This window comes from Diceros bicornis, chromosome 28 (assembly GCF_020826845.1).
Source record: "Diceros bicornis minor isolate mBicDic1 chromosome 28, mDicBic1.mat.cur, whole genome shotgun sequence".
Classification (NCBI taxonomy): Eukaryota; Metazoa; Chordata; class Mammalia; order Perissodactyla; family Rhinocerotidae; genus Diceros; species Diceros bicornis.
Window position 1 is genome coordinate 9,012,233 of NC_080767.1, and position 23,271 is coordinate 9,035,503.

At 48.7% G+C, this 23,271-nt stretch overlaps 1 protein-coding gene across 2 annotated transcripts in view; it reads left to right on the forward strand.

The window, feature by feature from the left end:
• The first annotated feature begins 9,890 nt into the window (after positions 1-9,890).
• COL15A1 (collagen type XV alpha 1 chain) overlaps positions 9,891-23,271 on the forward strand; it is a 109,314-nt gene continuing 95,933 nt past the window's right edge. For both annotated transcript variants that reach the window (XM_058523629.1, XM_058523630.1), the window contains exons 1-2: positions 9,891-10,150; positions 10,229-10,314. In XM_058523629.1, the coding sequence (XP_058379612.1) occupies positions 10,140-10,150; positions 10,229-10,314 (97 nt within the window). In that variant the 5' untranslated portion in view covers positions 9,891-10,139. The remainder of the gene's footprint in view (positions 10,151-10,228; positions 10,315-23,271) is intronic.

Below are 23,271 nucleotides of genomic sequence, written 5' to 3' on the forward strand. Positions count from 1 at the left end.
AGCCTTGGCAGTCTGTCTGAGCTAGACACTGCAAACGCATCGCTGTGGGAGGTTATACTTGAACGGGAGAGCGATGGAGTTCAGGAACCAGGTGCTGTGGAAACAGAGATGTGAAACTTTAGGCCAATGGCAATGAAACTTCACTGCGCATAAGATGGACCAGAGGAGCTTCTTAAAGTTCCAAATCTCAGGTTCCGCCTGCGGTCATTCTGACCCGGTAGGTCTTGGCTAGAGACTCGGAATCTGCTCTTTTGACGTTCTCCCCACAAAATGATTCTAATGCCTGTGGGCCACAGGTTACAAAACGCTGGTCTGGACCGTGGCTGACTAATGCCAATTGGCAGTGAAACCTTGAGGGCAGCACGTAGCAAAGCATGCAGAGACCTTGGGACACAGCATCAGAAAGAAACATTCATTCTTGATGATCTCTCTGATTTGTAATGGTCTTGATTCTGGAGTGTGGGGGAACTGGGCAGAAGCTCCGAAAGGCAGAGAAAAGAGCACTGGACAGGTGTTGGGACACCTGGCTCTGGCTTTGCCCTGAATTACCTGTGGCCCTGGGCAAGCCCCTTCCTCTCTCTGGGTGTGAGTGGAGGCTGGCTTATAGATCTCTGAGCACACTTCTAGATCTGATATTCTATGACTATAAGTTTGGGGCTTTTATTTATATTGGACAGACAAAAGGACTACATAATAACAAAATAGAAAACTGCTTAGTGAGTGTTATGTGCCAGAGTCATTTAATTTGATGCATTCAACAGCTCTGGATTATTATAACTGTTTTTCAATTCATGACACTTGAGGCACAGAGAGGTTAAATAACTTTCCTAAGGTCACACAGCCAGTAAGGGACAGTCCATGAATTTAAACCTATATAGTCTGATTTTGGATACTCTATACTGCTCATATGTCAGATGCTGAATGGGGTCCTCTCTGTCCCTTGGAAATGACCTTTGCTTCCCCCATTCTGTGACTTTTGGAAGCCCAGAGTTACCCTCAATATCTAAGTAAACTCTCAGAAAGCTAAAGTTCTCATGCTTACCTCTGATGCTGAGCTCTTGTTTCTACCTAGCTCCAATTATAGCTTGTCACAGCATCGCGTGTGTGCAGCCTTTGTTCTGTTCTGTTGACCAAGATATGGAATTCATCTTTCAGCCACAAAACAACATTTTCACAAAGCATTTGTATGTTTGGTAAAGTTGATTGAAGGCTTCTGTTGTTGTTTTCCTGGGGGATAGGGACTTGCAGGCAGGATTTCCATTGCTGGAATGAAAACAACTCCAAACAGACCATTAGATTTATGATTTCTTAAATATTCTGGGGCCACGCCCACGCTGGAAATGTTTCCCTGGCTGCTTCGTCACACAGAGCTTCCGCCCTCTATCTCGATGGTGCCTGTAATGTTGCACTTCTCTGCCTTAACCCGGGTTTCAGAGAGCAGAGCCTGAGGCAAAGGCTTCTCTGCCACTTTCTTAGGGAGCACAGTCCTAGGAGTGAGGGAAGGGGAATGAGGCAGGGAAGGAGGAAGAGCAAACAAGAGGTATCACACGTAAACAATTTCTCGTTCTTGTGGGATTTTCTTTTGAGAAGCTGCTTTTCAGAGTGGTTCATCTGGGAGAGGAAAGAAGAAATATCTATTCACTGATTTGCATCTCTCATTGTTCAAAAGTTTGCCACATATTATTTCCTTTGCATTTCCAAATTGCTTATGTGCGAGCACTAAATGAATCCTGCAGCATCTCGTGCCTCAAGATGAATGGAGAAGTCCAATGGAGGAGAGAGGTACACAGTGTGGCTGTAAGATAACGCATGACAGGCTGTGCCCATGGTTGGTTGGAGTCCACACTGAGCTGATCTCTGCAGCAATGGTTGTGGCTGGAACAAATGGCCACCTGGAGGCAGGTAATGTGGAGAGGATTTGAAGTGGTCCACCGCTTATACCACTGAGGTTTGCTCGTAATCTCCCAATAGATCCAGCTCCTATACTATGATATTGGGCCTTCAAGTCTGTGAGAACAAGATGTTCTCACCTATTTTATAAGAGGAGAGGTACAAGTCCAATCAGTCAGAGAGTCCCTTTCAAGATTATAGCCAACTGAAATCTCCAAAAAGATTTTAGGCAAGAGAGTTAGTGAAACATGCTACAGTCTCCTGGTGGCAGCCCGTCCCATTTCCCTCCTCCATCGCCCATTCCAGATTTCTTTTATTTTTGGCCCACACTTTGGAAGGTCTGAGTTGCCCACCTAGTGAGGTGACCTGGACCTTTATCCTTTAAGGGTCTAATCGCTTAGTTGCTTTGATTGCTTCATTTGCCCATTCACCATCATTATGGAATATGGAGGCACGAAGAAACCCCAAGAAATTACCTGAGCTCCTCTCTACCCCCATAAGGTAGTTGCTGTTACACTTCTCATGGTAATCAGGTTCCTTATCCTCACTAATACAGCCACTCTTTTCTTTGTCTGCTGGCTCACTGGCATGAGCAGCTCAAAGTGACCAGGTGGTAGTCTCAACTTCACGTTCAATGGCCTTTCTGTATCCCCTGGAAGAATTCTTCTCCTGGAAAGCAGCGCCTCTACCCCAGAAGAGCCTAGGTTTTCAGTGGATCACTGGGAGAGAGGGTGAAAGGGCTCAATCCTACTACTATCCCTTGGCTCCCAGACCCAAGTGCTCTAGCTAATGGGGACACAGCACCATGTATTGACCAAGGGTTCCACATTCTGCAGGAAAGTGCCACAACCCTACACCGTGTTGTCCCTAAGCTGGTGCCCTAGCTGTGCCTCTAACAGGCCCTTCCGCCACTGTATTAAGTTAGCTGCTTCTGGGTGATGTGGCACATGCTAAAACCTGTGGGTTCCTTGGTCATTCACCCATCATCACACCTCTTTTGCCGTAAAATGGGTCCTTTCATCTGAGACAATGTTGCATGGGACATCATATTGATAAATCGAGCATTCTACAAGTCTTTGGATGGTGGTGCTGGCAAAGGCACTTGGTCAGGGAAGACAAACCTATATCCAAATAGGTATCAATGCTGCTGAGGAAGCATTGCTCAGGATGGGGTCTTGTCACCACATGGCTGGCTGGTCTCCTTGAGGAATGGTGCCATATTGAGGGGTGTCAGTCTCTGCAGCTGGCAGGTTGGGCATGCCACAATGTCAGTAGCTAGACCTACCTTAAAGGGATAGGCCATGCTGTTTGGCCTTTGATAGCATTTACTCTGCCATCATTGTCACTCTGTTTAAGGCTCCACCATGTCAGCCCTGGGGTAGCCAGGGAAACAGGCCAGCTGACATGCACAGGATGAGTTATTCTGTCGCCTGGTTGTTGAATGTCTCCTCTGCGGTGGTTGCTCTCTGGTGAGCACTGTGAGATATAAAGACCAGCACATTTTGTGCCCGTTCCCCTAAGTCGATACACATAACACTTCCCTACATCTCCTTGCCCCCAGTCATCCAGTCTTCTCTTTTAGGCCCCTGGCCAACATCCAAGATATTTGCCCACTGCTTAGGCATCTACATGTATCTGTGACTCAGATCACTTCTCCCTCCATCAAAGTGGTTGACCAAGTCTACTGCTCATAATTCTACCCACTGGAAGGAATTCTCTTCATGATTGCTCGTTAGGGCCATTCTTGAAGTGGCTGCAGTGTAACAACAGTCCATTTTCAACTAGCACCAGCATATCACGCTGACTCATCTGTGAAGCAGCCTTAGTTCTTTCCTTCTCTGTTTGCTGGTTTTAGGAAACCACCCACAAAGCCAGAAGTGTGAGCTGAAGAAGGGGTGTTGGTGCGAAGTGGTGGGTGACATGGGAGTCTGGGCTACCTGTTCACATAATTTATTTGTGCCTTCTAGATCTATTTAGGCCTTTGCTCAAACTCAGAGACTTAGCTTCTAGCAGAACCTTTATATTAGCTGCTTGGCTGTGGAGTCTGGGAGGAAAGGTCAAGTGGAAGTCTTTGAAACTACCTCCCTTTCTCCATCTCCAAGAGTAAATCAGAAGCCATACCACCTCCCAGGAAGTATTGCAGAGACTAGAGCCACTATTAAGGTTTAAATGGTGCAGGGGTGGTGGGTCCTGTTATAGCTCCACTAATTCACTTGTATGGCCCTTGCAAAAGTCAAATGGATTGTGGTAGATAATAGTGGATTGCCATAACCTTGGCCAGATGGTAGCCTCAACTGCAGCTGCCATGCTAGATACGGTATCTTTACTAGAATATGTCTAGTATTCTTTGACCTTGGGATGCAACATGATCTGGAAAATGCAGTCACAGTTTCTATCAGTGGGGAAAATCAAAAGCAACTTGCTTTCATATGGCGAGGAGAGTAGTACATATTCATGGTTTTGCCCCAGGGCTATGTTAACTCTCCTGTTCTCTGTTATAATATAGTCCATGGGGACCTTGTCATCCTGACATGTTACAGATCATAATGCTGGTCCCATATATTGGTGACATCACGCTAACTGGACCTGGTAAGATGAAAGTGACAACCACCCTAGATACCTACCCTGTTAAGATACAAGAGTGTGAGAGAGTGAGAGCCCACTCCACCACTGTCTCATCCTGGGTTACTCAGTCCTCGGTGTCTCTTTGGTATTAAGGAGTAAAATGCTAGGGAGCAGAAGTAAAGAGGAGGAGAGTGAGGCAGGGAAGGAGGAAGAGCCGAGAAGAGGCATTAAATGACTGATTACTCAGTCTTGTGAGACCATCTTCTGAGATGCCTTATAAATGATTTTCTCAGGACACTGCATCCGGGTAAGGAAGGGAGAAAAATGTATCTGCTGGCTTCCATTGGCTAAAACTGCTTCACAGGGTGTTGTTTCCACTGCATTTCCAGGTTGCTCACGCCGAGTGGATCATGCAGTGTGTCAGACCTCAGCCTCACAGGAAGGCCCTGGGCAGGAAGTGAGAGGTGCTCAATGTGGCCATGGGGCAAGGGGCTGGGAGGGGCACACGGGACTCTGGGTGCCCAGGGGTTCCCACCAACTGGGGGACCAGCTCCCATCAATCATTGGTTGAGAGCTGTGGGGGGCGGGTCAGTGTTAATTCTCCAGCACCTCCAGTCTGCTGTGCTGTGGGCAGAGCAGGCTCCAGGAGCAGAGACAGCACTCGGGGAAGGGAAGCTGGTGCTGGGGGTTGGCGGACCACACCCACAGTGCACACAGATGATAAAAGCAGAGGGGGTGCGGACGGGGCACCCAAGAAGTGTCTGACACACTTCCCCTCCTTTTTTTCTCGTCCTCTTCCCACTAGGACTGTCAGATTTTCCAATTCATCCTTCTCTCTTATGCAGAACAAATGGGCTCTTCTCAGCCCATGCTCCCCTTCACCCATCCAAACACATCAAGGTGCCCATCAGAACAAAAGGGTCCTCCATAAAGGCAGTTGGGGGTTTAAACTGTCATTGATTTATCTTGATTACCCAAAAGACAGCCCTCTTCTCTGGTTATTCAAGTAATTTCTTTCCTAGTCAGCAAGTGAAGTCTATTCTGCTTTTTCTGCTCATGAAACCAGACGAGTGCCTCTTGTGGACTTTCTCACCCCAGCCTCACAAGGGAGGTGTTATCCCCGCGTCCTGAAGAAGCAGGTTCAGAAAGATGTGTACTATGTGTTTGGTAACTTCTTCCCAAAACAAAATTTGGGATGCATCTTACTGATTTTAGGGCCCCTTCCAGCTGCTTGAGGCAGTCCGAAGAATGCTTTCAGAGACTGAATTTTCTGGGACACTTGGGAACAGCCCATTGATTTAGCTGAGTCCTGGAAGAGGTGGGAGATCAGATGCCCGTGTCTCTACACGTCCTGACCTCTCAGATTGTACAGAACCCGTGGTAAACAATTTAGACCAGCTTGGGTATGACATGAAGCTTCCTCTTGGCTATTTCTACAACTTCACGTTGAATGGAAGGAAATCGCTTAAACCCTCAAAACACAGTCTGGCAGGAGGTGAAATGCCTTGCTTGGCATCCTGCCCCCAATCCTCCCACACCCGCAGCTGGAACCGTTTGGTCCCCCTTCAGCTCCCAGGCTGGACACACTCCCTGTCCACCATCAGTCTGGGCTCACAGCTCCCACCTCCAGACCCAACTCTGAAATGAGAGCCCTATTGCCTATGAACATGGTCTGGCTTCCCAGGTGAAATAGGCACAAAATTAGCCATATTAATGGGCATCTATTTCCAGTCATTTGTAGGGGACAAATGTGCTTTGGGGACTTTCATCTTTAGATCCAGTGAATTGGATGTTATCAGATACTTACACAGAACCAACAAACTATGAAGTGTGCACACAGGACTTCCCTGCCAGAGTAGTAAAGGAACCTGCTGCCTTATGCATATGGTATCTTGGACTGATAAATTGGATCACAGTCAAGCCCATCAATCAAAATGCAGCTATTCCTTCATCCTTCAGGTAACATACATAACTGAGGGGGACCAGGTCTGTTTCACAACAGCATCTTAGTTGTCATTTTTTTCAATGTAGATATACTTTATGTGTATAGTAAACATTTAGAAATACATTCTTCCACGTCTTTCTTGAAACATGGCTCCCCACTTTATCTACATATCTTATTTTTTACCTATTTTTAATAGATACGTGAACACTCAATCTATTCCACTTTTCTCTTTTTTTATAAGAAAAGACAGAATGCTGTGTGATGATAAATGGCAAATGATTCTGAGCCTTGGTGTTGGAGAACAATAGGGAGTGCTGGGGACCATGGCAAACTAGAGATCATTGCCTTAACTGAAGGCAGCAGCCCCTTTTCAATGCCGATCAACCGTTGGCACAGGGAATGTAAGCTCCATGTTGCCAGGTTTTCCAAAACTTTAAAAAGAAGCCAGAAATCTGGATTTTAATATAAAATTACCTAATTATCAAATAATGCTAACTAATTTAATTTGGAGGTTGACACCAGGCAGGCCAAATACAACATATCTGTGGGCCAAATTGAGACCATGGCCACCAGTTCACAACCTCTGGCTTTAACTATCAAACAGAACCATAGGATTATTATATAATTGTAGTTGGTGTGGCACTTTCTAAGCAATATAGAAATACAGTTGTAAGAAAGTCAACTATATTCCCAGTTGATGGGGTACTGTATAAGCAATAGAGACATATAGAACTAAGATAGCAAATTTCCTATGATTCATAATTCATAATTCATAATAAAATAGGGCATGTCCAGCACAGAATAGCTGCAAGTGGGAGAGAATTCATACTCACAGAGAACACGAACAGAATAAGAAAGAAGGACAATTTTGTTAGAATGTACTTTGTCTTGTGTGTTGGTTTCATGTGGGGCCATCTCAGCTCTACAGCTGCCTTGGCTGCTGGTGCCTCAACCCCTTGAGAGCTGGGGCCAGCGTCTTGCCTCTCTCATCGGTCTCTTGCCAGCATATCACCACCACCAATAATAGAGGCTAACATCCATTGAGCATTGTCTTGCACCAGAGACTCTGATCAATGCTTCTATCTCAGCAACACCTTGAATCCTCCCAGCAACCTAGGAGAAAGGAACCTCTGTCATCTCCACTTTACAGATCTGCCCACATTTCATATAGCTCATAAATAACAGAGCCAAGATTCACCCAGAGCCCAGGCTCGTAATTCCTACCTTCTCTGCCACCTCTTGTTTGTTAAGGGGTCTGTCTCTCCAGTGACAGGGAATTCACCACCTTTAAGGATCTCCTGAACCTGTATGAACTCTGCAACATTCGAAGACTTTGCCCATTCCTTCCTTCTCTATGGTATCTCTGCCCTGGCTCTGGGACTTGTCAATCTGTCACTTACTGGATAGGTGACTTGGTAAATTGCATGTCCTCTCTGGGCTTCAGTTTCTCAATCAACAAAACAGGGATAGGAGGAGAAGGCTGGATTAGGTTTCTTAGGGCTCCATCCAATAGTAAATGTTCTGGAATTCCAAAATACTCGGGAAACACCAGTGATTTCCATGGCCTTCAAGGCCACGTGCACACCCATCAATCAGCCTGCCATTGAAGGTCTTAGCACGCCAGCACTGCCCTGCCTGCTGGTTCCCTCTCCAACCCAGGTAGTTCTTATCCATTTACTTATCCATTTACTTGGGTGTGTGACCCTCTGAGTATTGCATTTTCCTCCCTCCTGTTTGCCCCCAAACCTCCACAGACCCCAGAGCCTGGGTAAACTTCACTCCCATATGGAAGCCTCTCCTGCCTTCTCCAGGTCATGCCAATTTCTTCCTTTTCTGAAGACTGTTTAGATTAATCCCAGACCTGACCCCTCACATCTGTACAGCACTTTACAGTAGACAGAGCACTGTGGCATGCAAGTTATCTCATCAAGACCCACAGTCACCCGCCCACATCAGGATCATTATATCCATTATACAGATGAAGAAATAAAAAGTCAGACAAGGGCAGGATTTGTCCAACTTCACTCTGCAGCCAGGGCCAGAACTGGACTGCAACCCAGGGTCCTGACCCCTGGGCCAGAGCTCCCTGCGGAGACTTCCCTGCCAGGGCTGGTGGGAACCCTTTCATGCCTGAGTGCTCTGTGTCTCCAGTGCAATTTTTCTCTTGAGGGTGAGGAGTGGGTCTAATCCTCCTGTTCACAGACAGCTAATACGACTGAGTGGTGAAGAGCACGGGTGTTGGCACCTGTCATACACTAGCTTGGGCACATTTTAAACCTCGGCTTTGGCACCTGTGAAATGAGGATCACTGCAGTACCACCTTTCCAGGGCTGTTGTGGGGACTAAAGGAGATGACACAGGAAAAGCATTTAGCACAGGGCCTGGGACATAAGCAGCACTCAATAAATGTTAGTTACCATGTCCATCCCCATCCCATTTCTGCGGGGCTCACTGAAATTACCTTTTCATTTGGCAGGTGGTAACTTGCCCTCTGGAAATGAAAACCAGGAATCAACCAGAGCCAAAGCCCACGGTGGCTACTTGGTGCATCAGAAGAGAGGCCCCTGGGGCTTGCCTGGCTTCAGAACTGTCCAGGTCTCAGCGGACCTCAGTGATGCCTTCTCTCACCCAAAGGTCCTACACTACTGAGCTTGGTGGTCACCATCGTCATAATAAAAAGCCACCATTTGAGGGTTTAGCCAGTGCCAGGCCCTGTGCTAAGCTCTGTACAGGTGGGACAGTCTGCCCTGTGACCCCCCCCACACACACACACATACACACACACCACAGGCGGCTTTTGGAGGCTGGGACTGGTTCATCTCTCCCGCATCATCACAGCACCTAGACTGGTGTCTCACCTAAGACCGTGCTCCTTCATTCATCCAATGCTATCGCCAAATCCTACTACCAGGCACTGTTTTAGGCAGAAAACAAAACTAACGTAAACTCTTGCCCTCCTGTTGCTTACATTCCAGTGGTGGGGGTGGGGGTGGGGGTGGGGTGCAAGCAAGGTATAGAGAGGAAAACCTCGGAATATTAGGTATATTTAAAAATTTTATTATGATTATCTTTGCTGCATTTATTTATATGTACCATCACTATAGCCCCAAGGGGGTCCACTCAGGGGGTTCGCGTGTCAGGTCTGCAGGGCAGGGCGCAGCAGTCAGGCGCTCAGTGCAGCTGTGTGACGTTGAGACATTGGCTCCATCTCTCTGAGCCTCAGTTTCATTGTCCGTCATGTAGGGAAATCCCCGATTCCAGCCTCCTGGGCTGTTGAGAGGATTTCACGGGCCGCTGAAAGGAGAGTGCTTCGTCCGCGGGGCAGCCCCGACAGGGGCAGACGTGAGGGCGGGAGGGAGCCGTGCCTGGCTGACCCAGACGAGCGCGGGCCCGGGACTTTTCTCGCAGGTTACATAAGGCCGCCCGGGGTGGCAGCGGCGGCCGGGGAGCGCGCGTCCGTCGAAGGGGAAAGGGGCGTGGGGAGGCCGTCGGCGCGGCCAGGAGCCCCGGCGGGAGTGCGCGCCGCTGCCCGAGGTGGGGCGCGCGGGGAAGAGCAGGGCGCGGCGGAGTCGGATTTCAGAGCGCGGGTGAGTCAGGGCGCGGGCCGGGAGCCGGAGCCGGCCCGCCGCTGCCCAGCCCCGCCTTTGTTCCCTGCAGGAAGGGCGAGCGGCGGCCCGCGCGCAGCGCCCCTTCGCCCTCCGCGAGCTCGGCGCCTTCGGGGACCCGGCAGACCCGCGAGATGGCGCCAAGGTAGGACGCGCTCCCCGCGCCCCGGCCCCGCGCCCCTCCCGCCCGCCTCACCTTCTCTCCCTTGGCCGCTTCTTGCAGGAGGAACGGGCAGTGCTGGCGGCCGCTGCTGCTGCTTTCCGTCTCCGCGCTTCTCCCGGCTGTCACCCGGACCCGCTCCGCGACAGGTAAGCGACCCGGCCTGAGGGTGGCCCCGGCCGCCTCCGCACCCCGGGGAAGTTGGTTTTGGCGGCGGGCGCGGCTGCGGTGCGCGCCTCATTCCTGGACATAAAAGGGAGTCCTCGCCGCTCAGCGCGCACTGGCCGTCCTGCCGCGGCTTCCCCGGGCGGTGCGGGGGTTCGAGCCGCGGCCGGGAGCCCCCGGGCAGCCGGGGCGGGCGGCGCGCCGTCCGGGCGCCCGAGATGTCTGAGCTAGGCGCGGCCTCTCCAGCTTGGGCAGAGAGGGACTTCGGAAGCAGAGTGACAGCGCGAGCGGCTCTGCGGGGACGGTTACCTCCCGCTCCCCCAGCGCCCGCGCTCAGGTCGTGCGTGCCGGCCGGCTCACCGTCGGGGCAGGTCTGGTGCCCTCTCTGTACACAGGTGTGGAAGCGTAACCGCGAGCACAGACACCTGGCGCTTTTGCGGCGCAAGAAATAACGGGACTGAATTGCCCCATGCCTAGCTCAGCGCTGAGTTACCTAGGGAGTCCCATCCACCGCGGGCAGTGGCGCTGCGGGTGACGGGCAGAGCTGGGAGCCAGGGGATCTGGTCCTTTCTGTTCCCTGTGCCTCACTTTCCCCACCAGGACCCAGAGGCGGTTGGATGAAAAGTAGGTCTGAGTTAAAATAGATTTCGGTTATGGTGTGTCAGGCTGCCTGGGTTTGAATTGTGGCTGGGTTGAGTGACCTTGAGCAACGAATCTCACCCTCTGTGCCTCAGTTTCCTCATCCAAAAAAGGCGATAATTAGACCACCTTACCTCCTAGGGATACTGTGAAGATTAAAAGAGAGATTAGAAATAGTATGCTCTCCACACCCTGGCACATACTAGGCACAGAATAAGTGATAGAAATTACGGCTTGATCCTTGTGGTAGCTGTGTTGGAAAACAGTGCAGGCATTTTTACAGAAGAGGACACTGCGGGGGAGAGAGGCTTAGGAAGTGGCCAGTCCAAAAGGCAGGACTTGAACCCAGATCTCTAGATTCTGATCCTTCTTTGCTCAAACCGTTTCTCATGTGGTTTTGCAGGAGAGCCACACTCTCCCAACAGTAGCCTCTGACCCTGTCTGGATTTAGGAGTTGAGTGCACAGCCTCAGTAGAAGTGTGTGGGGAGAGGGGGAGTCCCCCTGAAGGAAATGGGGTTGAGTGGGTGGCCTTGGGTACCTCATTGTGTGCCTGAGGAAGCCCGGGACAGCCCACACCATTGTCTCTTTGGGAGCAAGACCTGAACGCGATGACAGCTTTTCCTGCCACAGCGTCCAGCCTGGCGTCTCTTTCAGATCAGAGGGCAGCTGGAGCGCAGATCTGGCTTCTCAGTGCCGTGGGCTGTGCCGGAACGTTGCAATTTTGCATGTGATATAGGGTACTGCCAACTCGGCCGCAGAGGGCCACTTCGAGTTCCGTGGGCTTCCGTGAACTTTGCTGCAACCCCCAGCCCCCAAAGAAAGAGGGTTCTGGGGAAAGAAACTTTGGTGTTTCTCTCTCTTCCCACGTTTGTAGGCTGGATCCCTTGATGTCAGGTCAGGGCTGTTGTTTCTAACACTGAGGAAGTCCTGTTCCCATCCCTAATGTTAAAAGGGAGTGCCGGGAAACTCAGGAGCGAACAGGGCCCGGGGAGGGCCATGTGCGACTCATGGGCACTCAGCGTCCCTTTGGGACTCTGAAGAGACTCTTCCTAGACATGGGAAGTATCCTCCTGCAAACCAAGTTTTGCATGCACTTTAATAAGGCTGACACTTATAAACCACTCGTGTGTTCAGGCAGAAGTGTGAGCACGTTCATAGTTCATTCATCCAGTCCTCACAATCACTCCAGGAGGTGGGGACTGAGCCTGTGCTCCAGATGAGGAAACTGAGGCCCAAGGTCCCAAGGCTTCTCAGCTCCTGAGGGTTTCCTGGCCCACCCAGTTTAAAGAGACCTTTGTCAAAGGGGCCCTTGTCCCCTGCACCCACCCCTTATGGGTCAGGGCTGAGCTCGTAAAGTTACAGTGTCATTGGAATACCTGCCATTTTAGATGATAAGGGGGTTGTTTTAGGGGCAGGAAGATGATGTCACAAGTAATTTGTTCCTGATAATACAGTGCTGATATGTGCAAATTATTTACTTTTCTTTAAACTGTTTTATTGTGAAATATAACCTCCATTCAGAGAAGTGCATGCAAAAAGTACAGTGCAATGATTTATCACAGAACCAAGATCCACATAACCCAGGTCAAGAAATAGCATGGCCCCCCAGAAGCTCCCTCGTGCACCTTGGCTATGGTTATTCCCTTCCTCCCCTGGGAGGTAATCACCTTGGCTTTTACAGTGATCGCTTCCTTACTTTTAAAAAATAACTTTGCTACCTAAACATGTATCCCCAAATTCTAACGTTCCATTTTACTTGATTTTGAACTTTATAAATGCAGACTGTATTCTTTGGTGTCTGGCTTCTTTCACTAAATATTAAGTTTTGAGATTCATTTGTGCTGTTGCATGTGGCTGTAGTTAATTCATCTTCATTGCTGTATAATAGTCCACTGTATTAATATGCCATACATTATTTATCCATTTTTCTCCAACAACATTTGGGTTGTTTCCATTTTGGGCTAATACAGTAGTGTGGCTCTGAACATTCTTGTACATTTCTATTGGTGCACATGTGCACGCATTTCTGTTGGCTCTATGTCTAGGAGTGGAGTGCTGGGTAACAGGGTATGCAAATCCTCCAGCTGAGCAGACAATGGCAGCGTGTCTTCCACTGTGCTTGTACCAAGGTACACGGCCACCAGTCTGGTAGGACAGACCCCATTTCTTTGCATCCTCACCAGCACTTGGTCTTGTCACTGGGCTGAATGTCAGCCTTTCTAATGGGTACATATTAGAATCTTACTGTAGTTTTAATTTTTCCTGATAGTTAAGTTGATCACCTGTTCATATATTTGTTGGACATTTGGATATGCTGATTTAATTTTTTTATTGGGGTGAAATTGACGTAACACAAAACCAGCCATTTCCATGTGTACAATTCAGTGGCATTTAGTACATTCACAATGCTGTGCAGCCATCATCTGTATCTAGTTCCAAAACATTTTCATCACTCCAAGGAAAACCTTATTTCCATTAAGCAGTCACTCCCATTCCCCTCATCCCCACCCCACCAGCCCCTGGCAACCACTAAACCGATTTCTGTCTCTATAGATTTGCCTATTCTGGATATTTTATATAAATGGAATCATACAATATGTGACCTTTTGTGTCTGGCTTCTTTTACTTAGCATAATGTTGTCCAAGTTCATCCATGTTGTAGCATGTGTCAGTACTTCATCCTTTTTATGGCTGAATAATATTCCATTGTATGGATATACCACAATTTGTTTATCCATTCTTTCATTGATGGGGGCATTTGGATAGTTTCCTCCTTTTGGCTATCATGAATAGTGCTGTTATAAACATTGGTGTACGAAGATTTGAGTACTTGTTTTCAATTGTTTTGGGTATATACCTAACTCTGGAATTGCTGGGTCATATGGTAGTTCCATGCTTAAGTTTTTGGGAAACTCCCAAACTATTTTCCACGGTGGCTGCACCACTTTACATTCCCACCAGCAGTGTGTGAGGGTTCCAATTCTTCCACATCCTTGTCAACACTAGTTATTTTCCATTTTTTATTACAGCCATCTCAGTGGGTGTGAAGTGGTGTCTCGTTGTGGTTTTGATTTGCATTTCCCTACTGCCTAGTGGCGTCGAGCATCTTTTCGTGTGCTTGTTGGCCATTCGTAGACCTTCTTTAGAGAAATTCTGGATACTAATCAGAGCAGGTTCAGGGTCTCCCTCTGATCACCCCCCTCTCCCTCGCTGGCAGTTGCTGTGCTTTCCTGAGTGAGAGAGAAGTGGGTACAAGTCCCACCTGGGATTTCACATCACTGGTCGCCTGCCTTACCTGTGCCCTGATCTATGAGCTGCTGTGGCTCACATACCTTTAGAGGTTGTATGAATATACAGGATTGTAGTGTTTTAATTACTGGCTGAATTTCCTGGTTTTGTCTAAAGTTGGGAATGCCCGTGATAAATCCTGTGCCTCTGTGTTTTACAACAGAGTGATGGCACACTGAACCACTCGCAGCTCCCCATGTGTATTTGGGATTTTGCTCAAGGTGTGAACTCATCTCCCTGTCTAGACTACACTTTCTCACCCTCCGTTTCTCTTTAAGGCCTAATCCTACCTACTAGCTTCAAGGTACCTTAAAGGGACCTCTTGCAGGGTGCCTTCCCTGGGTCTGTCCAGCTGAACTTTCTCATCACTAACCCCCCACAGCCCTTCACCTGTCTCTCCAGGCATCAGCCCTGTCCCCCTTGCACTGTCAATATTTTTATTTATCTTTCTTTCCTATGGGAGCACCTTGAGGGTGGGGTCATGCCTCGTTTGTCCAGAGTTGGCCACTCAGACTTTGGCCATTTTGTCATTATGATAAACAGTGCTCCTGGGAAAATCTTCAGACAAATGGCCTTTGTTTTCTTTTTGGATTATTTCCTTTGACTAGATTCCCCCAAACAGACTCGCCTAACAAAGAACAGAACTACTTGGATGCTTCTTATTATATATTTAGATGGATCTTTCTGAGATACAGATTTACTCATGCCACTCCCCGTTTAATTGCTCTCGCGGGGTTCTCATTGTACCTGGGATGGAGTCAGGCTCCTTGCCTCAGAGGGCCCTTTGTGGTCTGGCCCCTGTCTGCCTCCTGGTCTCCGCTCACACAGAGCCCCTCTTGACTTGGGCTCACACGGAACCACTGGCAGGTTTCAGAATGAGATGTGTGATGTCCCACCTCTGTGTTTGCACAGGCCTGTCCCTCTTAAAGAATGCCTTTCCCCTTGTCCACCTGGAAACCCCCGATTCATCCTTTAAGATTCCTCTCTGGGAAGCCTTCCTGCTCTGCCACCCGTGTTGGGTGTCTTTCTCTGGGCCAACACTGTCTATGAGCTGTCTGTCAGCCACAGGGCTCCTCAGACTGGACCGTGACCATTAACTACTCGTCTGCCTCCCCTATTACAAGGGAAGCCCCAAGAGGCAGGGACTGGGCCTTTTCCAACTCTGAATCCCAGAACCTAGCACAGGGCCTGGCACAGAGTGGGCGCTTGGCAAACTCTTCCAGTGAATAAAAGAGGGACGAATGGGTAGGTCCAGCCTGTGGTCTAGAGAGAATGCGCCAATTTACCGTGTCCTCTGTGGTGTGTAAGTCATCTTGATGCGTCCATGGCTCTGCCAGCTGTGGGGTGACCATGGCTGAGGGATCAGGGTACATTATGGGGCTTTTAGTTTTCTTTCTTTTAGTAAATTCAATAACTAGTTAGGCTGGAATTTACACTAATGTTCCTTTACTCTTTATCTTTTTTTTCATTCCATCTAATTGTATAAACAATTTTTTAAGTTTATCCCCACTTATCTTATTCCTGATAGCCTCTATTTTGTCAGAAGTTGTACATTTATCTTTTCCCTGCTAGCTAACTAGATGAGCTTATTTTCCAGTTTTCTTTAAAAGTCTACAGCTTGATCCATTTAAAATGAACTATAGATTAGGTAGATTACATAGGTTACATAGGGTGTAACCTGAAGTCAGTTCTTTTCCAAAGCAGTACCCAGGATTCCCCAAAATGCTAATTAAAATGTGAACTATTCCTCCATCATTGTGTTGCTTCTGGTTACCATATAAAATTTTTCTTTCTTTTTTTTTGTTTGTGAGGAAGATCAGCCCTGAGCTAACATCTGATGCCAATCCTCCTCTTTTTGCCGAGGAAGATTGGCCCTGGGCTAACATCCATGCCCATCCTCCTCCACTTTATATGGGACGCTGCCACAGCATGGCTTGACAAGCGGTGCATCGGTGCGCACCTGGGATGCCAACCTGGGAACACCGGGTCGCTGGGGCGGAGCGTGCACACTTAACCACTACGCCACTGGGCCGGCCCCTAAAATTTTTTCTTTTAATGATAGAAAATTTTTTCTAGAATTTCTACACTATTAGTCACTGTCTTGTGCATATGTATATATTTTTAATTCCACATGGTCTCGATGGTCGTTGCTTTGCAATATGTTTTAAAATCTGGTCACCCCTGCCTTCTTCATTGTCATAAATTCTTTAGTATAGATTGATTTATCACATAATTGTCTCATGATATGATTGGATCCTGGGAGTCTTGTCGTGGTGGTGGGCAGCTGAGGGTTATAGAAAGGGGAGCAATCCTACAATAGGATTCAGTTTAAGACTCTGACGTGCAGTAAGGAGAGCAGGTGAGCACCGAAGGCCTCAAAGTCAGAGCAGCAGATTGTGGGGCCTGAACTACTGCTGTCCACACAGAGCCCAGGGGTGCTGAGACGGCTCGGAGGTGTTGAGAGGAGCCGCGTTTGCGGAGTGACCACCTTCCTCTGCTTCACCCCAACTCAAGAGAGAAAAAGTCTAGGGTTAGAACAGAACCTGCAAGAAGCTCCAGATCCTTTCTGGGCAAGATCTAACGAAGGAGACATGAGGCCTAGGTCACCTAATGAGTGCAACCCATGCCTTATCCCCATCAGACCTCAACCCAACCCAACACAACCCAGTCCAATCCAGCTCAAGCCAACTTGATCCAGTCTGATTCATTTCACACTTGGTATATGCCATGGATGACTTAAAGGACTGGACAGGGCAGAAAATTGTTCTGAGGACCTGGTGTCTCTCTCAAGTGAGCAGGACCCCTGACTTCAGGTGTTGGGGGAGCCCGTTCCTGGGTTTGGGGAGCTTGGCTAGAGTCTGGCTTGCAGGGTGCAGCTCTGCCTTAGGCCTCTCCGGGAGTCACCCCTCCTATCACTGAGGGACTCAAACGGGGCCCAGCTTAACAGCCCCTCCACCACCAGCAGGTCTTTTGCAACTAGCCTCTTCCCCAAGCAAACGTCTGTTGAAGTCCTCAAAACCGTCTGCCCTGTTCTGCGTTCTGGCTACTATTGTAGATTTCTGTCTTCCTCCCTTATTTCCTGGCTGACTGCTCTTTCCGAGGCCCTTTGGAGTGGGTGGTGGGGTGACTAAAGAGCTGCACTGGACCCAGTGCCCATCCGGGAGGGACCCACAGTCCAGTGATAGAGACCACCGTGCAGCAGCTGGCTTGAATGCTAGGGAGCTTGTCTTGAGCGTCCTAATGCAAGGGCAAGCAAGTTTGCGTGCTGCTAAAGTAGGGACGCGCATTTCCACTAGAAGGTGGGGGAGGCAGAGGGAGGTCAGCAAGCTTTGAAAGAGGATATTGGTTTTTTCAATAACATTAAGAATTTTGATAATAAAAATAATAGTCATTGTAAAAATCTAGATGGGAAAAAAAGGAGCTTACAAAGGTCACATATTATCTCATGACTCAAAGATAAACCCTGGTAACATTTGGTGGATCATCTTTCAAGTTTATGTTCCCTGCCTAAACATGCACATATGATATGAGTGGATCATTCTGTACGTTGTATTTTGTTGCTTGGAGTTTTTTTCATTAATCCTCTAGACACTTCCTCTGGAACACTAAATATTCTTCCTAACATCCTTTGTAATTGAAATAGTACTTCATTCTACGGCTGTCCCCTAATTAAACTAGGCCCCTTTAGGCTGTTTCCAGTTGTTCACTGTTATAAACACTATTGTGATGACTCTATTCTTGTAGCTCTGTAGTTGACCTTTTCTGCAATTATTTTCCAGCACATATTCCTAAAACAAATTGTTGGGTCTAGTGCATGCCCGTTTTTAAGGCTTTTATTGCATTCTTTGGAAAGGCAATAGTAATTTACACTCCCTGCTCTCATGTGCAACAGCGTATGAGAATACCTAGCTGACCCCACCTTTGTCCACTGCTGCGGGGTTATTTCTCTAATCCAGAAGGAGAAAATGACGACAGCTAAAGGGGCAGTGCCAGCATTACTGCTCCAAATTGTCCTTCGTTGAATGGAGTCGGGCAGTCCTTCCTCCCTGCTCTCCCTCCCCCATTCATTCATCCATGTTGCATGTGCCTTGTGGTAAGGGCTGGAAGAAAAGAGAGTTTTTCAGGAAATTGGAGTGTGAGAGCTCAGGTCACAAGGACCTGGGTGGTTCTCAACCCTGGCTGCCTCTTAGAATCACCTTGGGGATTCAGAAGGAACCTGATGCCCAGTCCTTCCCCTCTTCCAGGATTCTTAATTTGTCTGGGGTGAGGGCCAATCACTGGCAGGTTTTAAAAGCTCCTCCTGTGATTCTAAGGTGCAGCCAGGGTTGAGGACAACCGATGCAGTCCAATGGCTTCCGCTCAGAGGTGGTGATCCTGAGTCCCAGAGAGGAAGGTGCATGGTTGCAACACAGGTGTGTGGGTGGCAGAGCTGGCACAGGACCCCAGAGGGATTCTCGGGGGTGTAGCTCATGCACAGGAGCTCTGGGATCCCAGGTCCTGGGTTCACATCTCAGCTCTGCTACCTCCTGGTGAGTGACCTGGGGCCAGTTACTCCTCTTCCTTGTCTGTAAACTGGGACAATAATTCCTACTGTGAGGAATAATGAGATAAGCATCGGGCCTGTAATTGGTGACCAGTTCAATGGCTCCTTCCTTCCCTGCTCTCACATCACTGTGGTTCCTTGAGGGCAGGAACTCTAGATTTTGTTTATCCATGTTTCCTCAGCATCTGACATGGCACCAACCAGACACAGTGAGCGTTTGAATACACTAATGAATGAGTCATTCAAAGCCTGAGACTGTGGAGATCTTAGTGAAAACCCAGCATTATGAACCCTTGACCATAGCAACGTCTGTGTGAGCCCCCAGCCCTGCTGGAAGACCACCCACAGCCACCCACTGCCACCAATGATGGAGGGGCTGGAGTTGGGGGGAGAGCAGGGCCTGGGTATAACAGATATGTCGGGGATAGAATACATGTCATGAAAGAAAAATGAAGGTATGCTCTTCAGGTGCTGAAAAGTTATAACCATTCTATCCTGTAGCACGGAAGTGCAAAAGCTGATGACAAGCTGAACCAAATTGCATGCAATTTCAACAGCGTCACACACAGAAGTCCATCTAAAATTGGGTCAGCCGCTGCTTCACCCCTTCCAGCCCCACAGTCTTAGTGGCTGGCTAGTTCTGTCTGTATTTTCAGTGCACAGGTCTGTCTCCTGGCCTCCATTCTCTCCACCCTACATTCCATCCCCCATATTACAGCCACAGTTGTCTTCTAACTTGTTGTTACTCAAATATGATCCACGGACCATCAGCATCAGCATCACCTGGGAGCTTAGTAGAAATGCAGACTCTCCAGTCCCACCCACAGACCCGATAAACCAGCATCTGCGTTTTAACTAGATCCCTCGTGATTCACACCATATTAACGTTTGAATGGCACTGTAAAACCTGCTCTGATTGTGTCACCCCTGCCTTAACACCCTTTGTCATCTTCCCATGCTAACTGCCTGTGGTAGGCAGAGTAATGGCCCTCCAAAGGTGTCCACATCCTAGTCCCCAGAACCTATGAATATGTTAGGTTACACGGCAAATTACGGAATTAGGGTTGCAGGTGGAATTAATGTTGATAATCAGCTGACGTTAAAAGAAGGTGAGGATCCTGGATTACCCAGCTGGGCCCAGTGTAATCACAAGGTCCCTAAAAGTGGAAGAGGGAGGCAGGAGAGGAGGTCAGAGAGAGGCAATGGGAGAAGGACTTGACCAGCCTTCTTCGCTGGTGTTGAAGATGCTGAGGAAGGGGCCATGAGCCGAGGAATGTGGGTGGCCTCTAAAAGGTGGAAAAGGCAAAAAAATGGATTTTCCCTTAAAGCTTCCAGAGAGGATCACAGTCTGTTCATACCTTATTTTTTATCCAAGTAAGACCTGTATTGGACTTCTAACCTACAGAACAGTAAGATAATAAATTTGTGTTGATATCAGTCACTAAATTTGTGGTCATTTGTCACAGCAGCCATAGAAACTGATTGTAATACTCCTTAGCATGGCATTTGGGACCCTCTGAAGTCCAACCAATGTGCTGTTCTGGCCTCATCTCCTGGAGTCTCTCTCCTCACAGCCTGACCTCAAACCACACAGCCCCCAGAGTGCCTGGAATGTGGGGAGGGCCACCCTGAGAGTCCAGACTGGGGTTATTCTCCCTTGTACTCCCAGCACCTAGCACCATGCCTGGCCCCTGGCAGGTACCCAGGCAATGCTTGTTGAATGAATAACCCAGTGGAAGCTGGCTACGTCCAGGTCACTACCACCACTGAGGGTATGCCGGAGGCAAATAAAGCAACGGAGTGGGGCACAGTGGAGACTAGTCCAGAGGCTCAGCTTTGCTCTTCCCCTGTTCCCTCTTTTGTCTTAGGCAAATCCCTTGTCTCTCTTTGGACCTCAGTTTCCCCATCTGGGAAATGAAGGGGTTGGACCAGGTAGTCCCTAAAGGCACGATCAGCTTGAATATTCTAGGATACCTGAGCTCAGTTTGGCCAAACTTGGCAGCCTTTTGGGGCAGTGATTCAACTCAGCAGCACTCAGTCCCATTCACATCCTTCACTGCATCCCATTCCACGAGTCAGTATGCACAACAGTGCCCAACAACTGTGTGTATTTGGTACAAAGCAGAGACCATAGCTGCTCTCTCCCCCGTCTAGTTAAAATGCCAGATTACTCACTCTCCCACAGAATGAAAAAGGGGGAAAAAAGGAAACCATTTCTCGCTGCAGTTTTTCCGTGTGACACATTTTCTAATTTTATTTCAGGTTTAACTGTCCCGAGTAGATAGCTCCGTTTCAGGGTCACCCTCTTCCCCTCAGAATATGAGCTTCCAGTTTAAGAAATGGAGTGCTTTTGCTTGTTTAATATTTACACGTGTGAGCTGATATCAAATTACAGCTGAATGTCTTCATTTTCTCTGTGTTCTCTAAGCCGCAGGGCACGGGCCTAGCAGTAGGATTCCTCTGTGCTGGGCCCAGCCATGGGAATTTGACCAAGTCACTTCCACCCTTGGACTCAGATACCTAATCTGCAAAGAAAGGAAAAGGCCAGCTTGCCACCAAGACTGTGTGGCTGGATTGGGAGAAGCGGTTGGTGGGCCCCGTTTCTAAGAGGAGTTCTGTTTGAGAATTTGTTGGAGTTGTATGTACCTGAGTTTATATCTGCTGTCAGCTTTTGTAATCTCTGCACTGTTGCTCCAGTGCATGGAGTGGCTGAGACATTTTTGGCACCTGGAAGGAGCACTATTGCTTTGTTTCAAAGAAATTGGCTCTGCCTCTGCAATGTCGGTTGCATCCAGCCTGTCGCCTCCATCCCTGTGCCCCTCTGGGTTCAGGCCTATTCAGAAATAGGGCCTCCCATCTCTCCGTCCTCTGGCACGTGTTCTCACTGCAGTCAGAGTGGCTCGTTGAAACACAGGCCCCATCACATCGTACACCCTCCTAAACCCTTCTGTGCTTTCCGTTACAGCACCTTCAACTGCGCAGTCCTGGGGCTGGAGCTCAAGGCTTCTTCTCCCCTCACGTCCCTGCCCTGCCCGGGCTCAGGCCACCCTGGCTACTTGCTGGTCTCTGAATTCCACGAGCGTGTTCCCTTCTCTCAGCCTTTGCTTAGCGCCTTCCCCTGGCTGGAATACTCTCCCTGCCCCACTGAATTCCTCTTTCGCCTCTTCTCCTTTACAGACCTGCTAATCAAAGTGTGATCTCTGCAGCAGCAGCATCTGCATCACCCGGAGCTTGTTAGAAATGCAGGGCCCTGGGTCCTGCCCCAGGCCTGTTGTGTCAGAGTCCCACCTTCCCCAGGCCCTGCCCGGGTGACGCGTGTGCACAGGGAAGTGGGAGACGCAGCCTTTGCAGCGTGGTGGTGAAGTGCTGGGGCTCAAGCATCAGATGGAGCTCGTTCAGTTCTAGGCTTTGCACGTCCTAGCGGTGACCTTGGATGTTTACTAATCCTCTTCTAGCCTCAGGTTCCTCATCTGTAGAGTGGAGATAATAATATGACCTATCCCAGAGATCTTGTGATGAGTACATGAAATCGTGTCCCTGAAGCTTTTACGACAGTACCTGGCACATGCTAGACCCTCAGTAACGGGTAATGGCCATGTAACGAGGTTCCGCCTCAATGCTGGCTGACGTGGTCCCTAAACCCTCCTATGGCCTCTCTCAGCATTGCTGGTACCTGTTTCCTTCCATCAGGGGTCAGAATTCATTTGCAATCCATCTCGCCAAGGACAGGGAGGGCTGGGACAATGTCATTCATCTTTGGAATCATTGCCCTCCTCGTGGAGGGAGATAAACAGCCACACTCCAATGTGGGAAAAGTGAAATACAGCTAAGCAAGGACTTTACAAGGGTGGGTGGGTAGGACAGAATTAATCTTAAAGTTTCTGGCCTCAGTAGACATCGCCACCCTGCCTGTCATAGCCTGGTAGGTTTTCATTCATTCATTTGCTCACTCACTTTTACTGCATAAATATTTGTTGACTGCCTACTCTGTACAGGAACCTGTGGTATGTGCTGTGCATAAAGTGGTGAATAAGGTAGGCATGGTTCCTACCCTTGGGAACATACAATCTAATGGGGGGACATAGACACTAAATAAAGGATTATACAAAAAACTCTAAATATCTGTAAATGGTAAAAAACATTATGAAGAAGTACAGGGAGCTATGAAAGGACACACCTGGCCACTCCAGTCTGTACTGGAGTGTCAGGAAAGTCTCCCCAAGGAGTGACATTTAAGATTAAATGTGAGGAGTGAAGAGATTTAGCCAGGAAAAGGGATGGGGCTAGTGGGTTGGAAGAGGAGTGGATTGTTCCAGATGGGACAGAATAAGAAGAGGATTGAAGCAGCAGCCTGCGTGCGGCCTGAGCTTGGTGATGGAGGGGAGGCTGCAGGGGGAGTCTCCGGGATGAAAGCAGAACCTCCATCCAGTAGCTGCTTTCCCAGCCTGGCCCTGGGGGAGCATCTTGGCT